We start from the raw sequence: 9,411 nt of genomic DNA, 5'->3' as shown, positions 1-9,411 counted from the left end.
GACCGGCGCGGCGTAGCAAGATGGCGGTGAGCGCGCGGCGGGCCGGCTGGGCGGGCGGCGCGGGACTCGTCGGCGCTCTGCGCCTCACGCGCTCTGCTTTCCCTGCAGGACAAAGAGAAGAAGAAAAAAGAGAGCATCTTGGACTTATCTAAGTACATCGACAAGACGATCCGGGTGAAGTTTCAGGGAGGCCGCGAAGGTGAGAGCCCGCCGCCCCACGCTCTAAACGGTTTAGGGAGCGTGACGGCCGAGGCGAGAACGGTGGCTGCTGCCTGGGCACCGCCTTGAGCGCTTTGCTCGGATACCTCGTGTCAGCCTTCTAACGTGGGGAAACTGGGGCGCGGCAACGGGTCCGAACCACCCAGAGCCACAGAGTTGCAGCCGGGACCGGGCTTCCCGACTTGCCTCCTGTGCGGTGCTCTCTCCCCGGGTCCTCCCTGCAAGCGGCCGCAGCTGCCCGCTGATCCCCGCACACCAGGGCTCCTCGGGCTCCGCCCCGGTGACACTGGGGCCAATGGTTCTCGGTTGTGAGGTCTGCCCTGGGCACCCTGGCGTGTTGAGCAGCACCCCAGACAGCACCACGTGCCAGGAGCATCCCTTCGTTTGGACGACCAAGCCGCACATCTCCCCGGTTGAGACCACTGCCTCCACAGTCAGTCTCTGAGTATGGACCACAGGGACCCGTTAAAAACGAGTTCTCCTTGTTGGCTCCTCAGTTCTTCCAGGCTTCGCACTCTCTTAGGGTAAAGGACAGCCTTTTGTACCCCCGAGTGGCATGTGGAGCGCCCAGCTCCCACAGGGACGGTGGTTTCTTTCTGCCTGGAGTGCTCTTGCCCGGCCAGCTTGTTACCCCTTAAAGTACAGACGGCAACTGAGTGAGTTTTAAAGAGCTGTTGGCTTTCTTCAATGATTCATGAGTCAGGCAGCGACCCATCTAGCCGACAGAAAGGAGCGGAGAGGCTGTACAGACCGAGAGGGTTTTACAGGCAGGAGGGTGCAGGAGCAGACAAAGAGTGGATTGTTTCAGGGGGTCACTTGCCTTTGGGGAGGCCGGGGGGTCCATCAGGAAGATGGCCTCCCGTAGCGCTGGTCAGGAAATTGCAGACTGACTCGTTGAGATCATGTTCCCGGGAGAGCCGAAGCTGTCTCCGCCTGGTGCTGCGGGCTTGGCACCGGCGACTCCGTTTTGAGGGTCTGTTTAACTCCAGGTTAACCTCAGAGTCCTTCTCCTGCTCTCAGCGCAACGTTCGTGCTCAGGGAGGCCATGCCCCGTTGGTGTAAGCTCCTGGTGTCACCTGTCACAGCTCCCAGCTTTATGCACGCCAGCACGCTGGTTATCCCTGCGTCTTCCCGCAGAACCTAGTGCTGCGAGGGCAGGGGAGGGTACGGCTGAGGGCAGGGGCTGAGGGCAGGGGCGAGGCGGGTAGGCAGTGTGGCCAGGGTGTCGTGGCTGCCCTACGGCCTAGCCTCTGGGTCCTAGCGCCGGACATCTTGGGTCCAAGCCCCAGGTTCTTGATTTGTCACACAAGGCTGTCCCTCCACCTGCCCCGCCGGGCGGCAGTGAGGAGGAAAGGCTTAGAGAATGTTCTACGTCCTTCCGGACACCAGTGAGCGCATTTCATCCACTCAGCTGCCTCTTTGGTCCTCAGTTTGTCTCATGAGACAGCGATCCAGATCCCTCCTCCTGGGTGACGGGGTGGCATCAGCGCGGTTAAGTGCGTGGGAGTCTGCGTGGCCAGCAGCAGGGAGAATTTGAACGTGAGCAGATGTCTGTCCCGCCTGCAGCGTGCTGGCTCGCGGGCGTGTGAACCGGCGGCAGCTCTTGTTCGGGTGCCGGTGTCAGTTTGCTGTGCTCCAGGGCGAGCTGCCACTGGTTGGGTTGCCTCGACAACACGAATTTATCGCCCTGCGGCGTCCGTCAGGAGTGTGGCCCCCGGGGCGCAGGGTCTCTCGGGCTGCAGGACAGGAGTGTCTTAGAGCCTCTTAGCTCCGGCCCGGGGCCTTCCTCCACCCCTGCTGGCTGTCGGGTAGAATTCGGTTCCTCGCGGCCGCCGGACTGGGGTCCCCGTGTCCTGCTGCAGGTGCCCAGGGCCCCGCTCACAGAGGCTGCCCGCTCGCCCTTGCCCCGGGACCCTGTCCACACCAGGCAGTTTGCTCTTTCCAGGCCAGCAGGGAAACCTCCCACGCTTTCCATATTTTCTTCCAGAAGATTACTGTTCCCTTCATAGCTCGTCCAGTCAGGTCAGGCCAAACCGACATGACATCTCTTTAGGTGAACTGAAGGTCCACCGACGCGGGGACCCTCATCATATCTGCAGAGTCCTTCTTCCTCATCGTCAAATAACCTAGTCCCAGGAGCGATGCGCCACCAGTACTAACAGCCCCCCACTCTCGAGGGGGAGGGGCTGCACGCGGTGGTCACCAGGGACGGGCTATTGGCTCCATTTTTGAACGCCGCTTGGGCCGCATGGAGGAGGGCAGACCCCATGCTCTGGGCCACGTGCCTGTGTGTTATTGCTGGTCACGTGGTTCGTGACCCTGTGGGAGAGGTGCCCTCGTGATCTGTTTTGCGGCAGGGACAGGCAGCGAGTCGGGAAGCCACAGAGCCAGGGGCTCAAGCCCAGGGAGTCCCAGGCTGGCAGGCATTTTCTGAAAAGGGCCAGACAGGAAATACTTCGAGGTTTGCAGGCCAGACGAGCCCGTCCACGGCTGCTCAGTGCTGCTTCTGCAGCGTGAAAACAGCCACGGGCAGGACGTGGCCAAGCGAGCGTGGCTGGGTGCGTGGCGGGGTGCCAGTGAAGCTCCACACAAAACGCAGCAGGCTGGATTTGGCCCGCGGGCCGCAGTTCGCAGACCCCCGCCCTGTGCCACGTGGGGCTGCGGGTCACGCCCAAGTCCATTCTCTGGGCGCCCTGGTGATGCGGTGGGACGCCTGCTTCCGCCAGCCCTGCCAGGGAAAGGGAGGGGTGAGGCCGGAGGGGTGGGGGGCCTTCAGGGCAGGGCACGCTGCACCGCGGGTCCGTGCTCCGCCCCTTCCAGTGGCTGGACAGGTGAATTACCTGAAACGCACGTTTCCGTGTCCGTGAATGAAGTTGCACACTGAGCACGTCCTGGGCTGGCTGCTTTCGCCCCAGGAGGGCAGAGCCGAGTCCTTGCCGTGGGGCCCACGTGGCCCACGTGGTTGAAACGTGCGCCAGCCCTTTGCAGATGATGTTTGCTGACCATGTTTGGGGGGGGGTTGGGGTCATCCTCACCGCTCCCCTTCTGGGGCCCCCCTCCCTCTCCCCTCGGTCCCCCATCCCTCCCGCCTCGGAGAGGCTGCTGCCACATCTGCCCCATGCTGGGGGTGAGCCCCCGTCTCCGCGTCCCAGGCGCCGTGTGCCCCTGTCCCCAGAACAACCGTTTGTTTTACGCTTTTCCGTTTCTCTTCTTGGGTGATTCCTACAAGCCAGCGGCATCCTGAAAGGGTTCGACCCGCTCCTCAACCTCGTCCTTGACGGCACCGTCGAGTACATGCGAGGTGAGCACCGCCCCGGCCGCGGCCCGTTGGGCCTCCCCCTGCTCCCAGCCGCCAGTCCCCCCGAGTGAAGGACGCGGTCCTTATGACCCAGGTAGCTGTGCCCCCGTCTCCCGTGTCTTCAGGTGGACTCTGCTGCTAACAGTGAGTCTTGTCCCCCTGATTCCCTGCCCCCGAGGTCCCCCGACCCCCATCAGGCCAGCCCTGCCCATCGGCCTGCCTGAGCCCCAGACCTAGGAGGGAGGCAGGGTCCTGCCGCCGGGCACTGGCGTTGTTCCCCTGGTGAAAAATCAGTGGGACCCCCCTAGGGGGACCCCTCGGGGGGAAGTGTGAGCCTGGCTGAATGGCCGCCACCAGGCCTGTTGCTTTGCCCTCATTTTCTGTCCTCCCGCCGGATCAGTCCAGGCTGGAATCCCGCCTCGGCCGGATGATTCTCTTCCTTTGTGAAAGGGCAGCCCCGCCGCACGGCTGCCCTGGGAGGTCCTTGCACTCAAGCAGGCTGGACACCGGGTGCACGCTGTCCTGCACGGAGCCTGCTCCTCGCCCGTGCAGGAGTCCGTGCCCTCTCTTCTTACCCCGTGGGATCCGGCTGGTGGGAGGCGTCGCGCCCTGACCTGGCCTCTGGCGCGCTGGGCCGCCGGGCCCTCCCCGACACCGTGCCAAAGCAATAAAGGTTTTCAGTCGCTGTCGATTCCGTGGGGTCTCTCTCATCCCACCATTGACTGCCCTTGACACGGGGTGGACGGTGCCCCCACGCGGCCTCCGAGATTTTGCAGGAGCCGGGAGTCCCAGACCGAGTTTTACTCCAGCTGCCGCTGGCTCAGACACCAGGAGCCCAGTTAGCGTCATGAGCCGGGGTCCCCAGGGGTGTGTCATCGCTGTGGAAGGAGGGCAGGCGTGGGCCACTGTTGCCAGAGCCCTTCCTGGTCCCGCAGGGACCAGGGCTTCATGTCCAAGCCTGGGGGGTAGGGGTGAGGCACCTGGCCTGCGGCCTTCCCTCCGGGCCGCCTCACTCCCGCCCCTCCTTCTTGCCCTGCAGACCCGGACGACCAGTACAAGCTGACAGAGGACACCCGGCAGCTGGGGCTGGTGGTGTGCAGGGGCACCTCCGTGGTGCTCATCTGCCCGCAGGACGGCATGGAGGCCATCCCCAACCCCTTCATCCAGCAGCAGGACGCCTAGCGGGCTCAGGGGGCCCGGGACACAGCCCCCCGAGGACTCGGAGCCGCCCTTCCGCCCTACATGCTGCCACAGGAACGGGATTTCCTTTTTGTATAGGTGTTTTTTTTTTTTGTTTTCGTAATAAAGCCGCAAACCTCAGGTGTCCAGGAGTCCCAGAACCTTGCTTCTAGCCTCAGCTTTCTGGCAAAACCAACTCCCGGGGATTCAGTTTCGGATTGTCAGGCACTGGCCACAGCGCTCCCTGGCACCGGCGGGTTCAGAGATGACCGGGCATGCGCTGTCCAGGCAGAGGGGAGACGGGGCCGCAGGGGTGGGAGCCCTGCGGTGCTGTAGCAGATGCGGCATCCCCGGGCCAGCCCGCGGTCCCAAGAGGGCACTCGGGCGTGCATGTCGGTGGGAAGGCCCCGCCGCCCGTCCCTCCATGCCGCCTCCTGCCAGCCCGCGTGGTCCCCGGAAACCAGGGCCTCCTGGGCCGTGCCGGGTCAGGCTGCTGCTGACTGCCACCGCCATGCAGGAACAAAGCAGCCACGTCCTCTTGGGGGGACCCCCTCCATGACTCCTCAGAAAATAGCACATTTTCCCTGATCCTTGGTTTCTAGGCTCCTAGTGCTTGTTAGGACCCTGCCTCCACTGGATGGTGCCTGCTGGGAACACGCTTCCTCCACCTGGCTCGCCACCCAGGAGGGCCGAGGGTGCAGGGGGAGAGGGGCTGGGAGCAGGAACTATGGACCTGTCACCCCTTCACTAGCAGCGGGGGGCCGTGCGGGATGCTGGGGGCAGGCGGGACCGGGGCTCTGAACGGGGGCTAGATGGGCACACGTGCTACGTGTCCGGCGTTGCCACCCAAGAAACAAACCAGCTGGCTTCCGGCTTATCGTGGGGATCTGGGCCGTGTGGCTGTGTTCTGCTGCTGCTGGGAGCTCGTTATCAGTCGCCTGGCCAACCCCTCCTCCGTCCTGGCCCAGCCCTGCCTCCACCAGCCGCCTTATCAGAGGCTTCATCCTGGAGCCAAATCCTCAGCAGCTGGGCAGTGGAGGGGGCCGCCTGGTGAGCTGCAGGCGGCAGTCCCTGGGGGAGGCTGTGACCTAGAATCGCACACCCAACGTGCCTCGCCACTGGGGAGCGACTCCCAGGTGCCCATGTGACATCTGGGGGACACACGGTCAGGGAGGCCACAGGATGGAGGGACTGAGACCCCAGGGCCTGGAAGGTCTGGTTCGCACACACAGGCCACCCAGTCTGAGGCCGAGGCACAAAGCCTGAGACGGAGAGCTCAGGGTCACTACCGACTCATCCAGAGCCCTTGGCCATGAGGAAGGGCAGGGTCGGAGTGCAGCGAGGCCTTGGGGGCCAGTTAGACCTCGTTAAAGCCCCAGAGGCAGCCAGGGGGGCAGAACAGGGATGCCTGGCCTTCCAGCCCCTAGCTTCTCCAGCAGACCAAGTAAAGCTTGGCCTTGGCCCCGCCCTGGCCCAACGTTGCACACCTCTGTGCTCCAGACCACTGCCTGCCCTCCCCTCCCCCTAGCAAGCTGGTGAGGCCACAAATCCAGGGCTCAGCTCTCCTGCCACTTGCTGTGTGGCTTAGAATAAGTGTCCCAACCTCCCTGAGCCCCATTCCTTCTCAAGTTCAAGAAAAGGCACAGCATATCAGTGCTGGCCAGGCACCAGGCCACAGCTGTGTGGGGAGTTGATTAAGAGCAAAAGCTTTACATTCAAGTCTGAAGATGCGAACAGAGTGCTCTGGGACCCGCAAAGGAGGGAGACCTCAACCCTGGGGGCTCAGGCAGTGCTCCCCAGAGAGGGGGATGCAATGGGCTTGCTCCACTTAATCGTATCTGCCCTCAAGAGTCTGTTTGACTTCCTTTGTAGAGGATTGGAAACAGCCTGGCTGCCCATCACTGGGGGATCTGCATTGTCAGCTCAGGCTCCTGGGGCCCCTGGGGGGCTCAGTTAAGCTTGGTCATGAGATCATGACCTCACGGTTCATGGGTTCAAAACTCCCATGGGGCTCTGTGCTGACAGCTCAGAACCTGGAGCCTGCTTCAGAGTCTGTCTCCCTTTCTCTGCCCCTCCCCTGCTCTCTCTCTCTCTCTCTCTCAAAAATAATAAACATTGAAAAAAAGAAAAAATTAAACTCCAACTCTAAAGCAACTTCTTACAAAGAGGTGGCCCTCTCTTGCTTGCAGGGATAGGTGACATGTGGCCACAGATGCTCTGCAGCTCTCCCCGCAAGAGGGGGAGTTTTCTCCACACCTCCAAACCTGGGCACTGGCTTTGGTGATAAGGATGTGGGAGCGAGGGGGGAGTTCAGAGCCTCCTTCATGGACAGGCCTTCCGGGCTTCCACCTTCCTCCCACTGGAGCGCTGCCCCGAGGACGCCGTGATGTAAGGGTCTCAGAACTCTCAGTCCAGGAGCCCCCCTGAGCTGGCCCGGTGACAGCTGGGGACGCGTTTCACAGCCGGCCCACGGGATCATGAGGAAGAGTGGTGTTTGTTAAGACTAGGCGTGTTTGTTACGCAGCGACAGGCCTGGAGACTTACTGATGCAGGGAGACAAAGTTGGGTGGCCTGGCCCCATTTGAGTCAGATCTGTTGTTTCTCTGCTTTTAAATGTATAGGGAAAGATCTGGAAGGATTGTGTTGACCTGGAATTGAATCGGGTGCCCAGAGGGCAGTGTTAGCCTCTTCTTAACATTTTAATATTTCACGAGGAGAAATTTAATATTTAATGGTCTGCTGAAATTGTAATATTCTACGAGGAGCCAGAGAAGAAGTCCAGAAAGAGAATGGAGGCCGGGAGGCAGAGCAGGGAGGGGGACGAAATGAGGGCACAGCGACCTGGCGGGTGACACCAGATCCCTTCCTCCCGCCCTCCTGGCCGCGGTACAAATCCCCGGTCCACTGCCCCACCGGCCAGCGACCATGCTTGCCAGAGGCTTCCCGCTCACCCCTGCCCGAGTCCCATCCTTCGAGCTCCCGGGCCCACACCGGCCTCGGCATGTGGGGCACGGGCCGCGGCCGTCGGACGGGGGCTAGCCCTGCTCCACGTGCGCACGGCCACCGCAGCCCATGGCTTCCGGGTGCTGGCGGCGGAGGACCCGTTCTGGGAGATGGTGCCAGCGGCCCCAGCAGACAGGGAGGGAGGGGCAGACCCCGGCTTGAGCTCAGACCTGCGGGAGATCCCCCGGACACCACGCCACGGCAGATTCTGGAGTCTTCTGAAGGTGGACAGGATCTCGGTGTTGCTCACGGTCAGCCCCACCCCTCCCCACCCCAGCTGCGGAACTAGATGGGCCAGTACGCACCTTCTGGTCCACCTAGCAACCCCCCTCCCAAGCCTTTTCATTGCCCTGCTTACAGATGGGGAAACTGAGGCCCGGATGGTGGGGATTCCAGCCCAGATGGCAGGCTGCCCCCACACCGTCTCCCCTCCCCTTCCTGTACTCTAAAGCCACCGAAGCTCACTACCAGCCCCTGAGACCCAAAGCTAGATGCAGGGGGTGGGCACAGAGATGGGAGTGACCACCTGCCCCACCCGCCCTGCCCGGGAAGCCGGGAGGAAGCCAGCCCCTCACCCTCACGCTGCAGGGCCGTTTCTGCCGCCAGCAGCCAACAGGAGACCTCGCTCCGGCCTCCGAGCACCCGCAAAAGGACCCGGATGCTGCCAAGTAGCGTGGGAACCTCTGCTGCAGACCCCAGAGCCCCCATGGCGTCCAGAGTGTCACCATCCAGGCCTCCACACCAAGGAGACCGGAGGGCACCGTGGAGGACGCGGGGGAAGACGCGGCCAGCGGGCTCAGGGTGTGAGCGAGCAGGAGGACGTGCCTGGGTCTGTCCCCCCCCACCCCCACCTCTGCAGGAACGGGCCCACCCACCACCTCCCTGCTGTCGCCAGGGAGACGGGGGAGCCCCCGGCCTTGAGGCCTCAACCCAACCTGACCAGAAGGTGTCACCGGAGGCTTTTGGTCTCCTCCCAAGAAATACCCAAGGCCGCACCCGTGGGAGTTCATTAAAGCGCACGCGCCCCCATGCCCGCCTTTGTCAGGGTCTGTCACCGCCGGTTGTTAATGAGGACGTGGAACATTCGTCCTCGGGGAAGGGAATTTGGAGAGCAGGTTTTGTGCCTTTTCTGCCTTCCTCGGCCAGGGTCTCCTGCCTGCTTTGTCATGGGCCAGGGTTCCGTCCGGGTAATGTCGGGTCGGTCTCTGACCTCTGGGGGTGGGCCCCGACCCCCTCTGCTGGCCTGCAGGCCTCGTCAGGAAAGTGGGTGACGGCCCGTCTTCCCTAACGACCACGTGCCGGGCCGGGACGCTGACCTGCCCGAGGGCCTCGGAGGTCCCCTCTGCCCAGGTTTTAGGAGACCCGGGGGGATGGCGGGGAGCAGCACACGTGGTAGCTCGCTCTGTGTCCGGGGTTTTCGGGGCTGCTGCAGGTTTACCTGGCTGAGCGAGGGGAATCAAGTGTGTTAGTAACTTGAGGCCCTGGGGGGAGGAGGGGGGTCACGAAGAGTCTGGAAGCCGGAGAATAAAGAGACCCACCAGGATGAGGTGGAGGAGGGGACGGATTTACGATCTGGGGGCTCCCTCGGACCCCATCCGTGGCCAGCACGGCGCATCAGCCACTTGTCGGAGATGCAGGCCTCTGGGGGGGGGGGTCCTTGGCTGTTGAGAGGCCCCCCCCCTTGCAGATGGCCGCAGGGGCGTGCGGACAAG

At 63.0% G+C, this 9,411-nt stretch overlaps 1 protein-coding gene and 1 long non-coding RNA gene across 2 annotated transcripts; both read left to right on the top strand.

The window, feature by feature from the left end:
- The first annotated feature begins 6 nt into the window (after nucleotides 1–6).
- On the top strand, nucleotides 7–4,857 carry LSM7 (LSM7 homolog, U6 small nuclear RNA and mRNA degradation associated). Its single transcript, XM_029918819.1, has 4 exons — nucleotides 7–26; nucleotides 109–199; nucleotides 3,449–3,520; nucleotides 4,557–4,857. The coding sequence occupies exons 1-4, from the start codon at nucleotides 21–23 to the stop codon at nucleotides 4,697–4,699; spliced, it is 312 nt and encodes a 103-aa protein (XP_029774679.1). The 5' UTR covers nucleotides 7–20; the 3' UTR covers nucleotides 4,700–4,857.
- LOC115275183 lies at nucleotides 3,529–4,208 on the top strand. Its single transcript, XR_003901419.1, has 2 exons — nucleotides 3,529–3,661; nucleotides 3,918–4,208. It is a non-coding gene; the product is annotated as an uncharacterized LOC115275183 (long non-coding RNA).
- Nucleotides 4,858–9,411: the final 4,554 nt, after the last annotated feature.

Source organism: Suricata suricatta, chromosome 12, assembly GCF_006229205.1.
Source record: "Suricata suricatta isolate VVHF042 chromosome 12, meerkat_22Aug2017_6uvM2_HiC, whole genome shotgun sequence".
Classification (NCBI taxonomy): Eukaryota; Metazoa; Chordata; class Mammalia; order Carnivora; family Herpestidae; genus Suricata; species Suricata suricatta.
Note: the sequence above shows the minus strand (reverse complement) of the source record. Positions and strands in the feature narration are given on the sequence as shown.

Excerpts from the sequence above, each read along its gene's own strand:
- LSM7 (XM_029918819.1), top strand. Across the intron at positions 200-3,448 it reads GTTTCAGGGAGGCCGCGAAG|CCAGCGGCATCCTGAAAGGG; the intron begins GTGAGAGCCCGC and ends GATTCCTACAAG. Across the intron at positions 3,521-4,556 it reads CACCGTCGAGTACATGCGAG|ACCCGGACGACCAGTACAAG; the intron begins GTGAGCACCGCC and ends CTTGCCCTGCAG.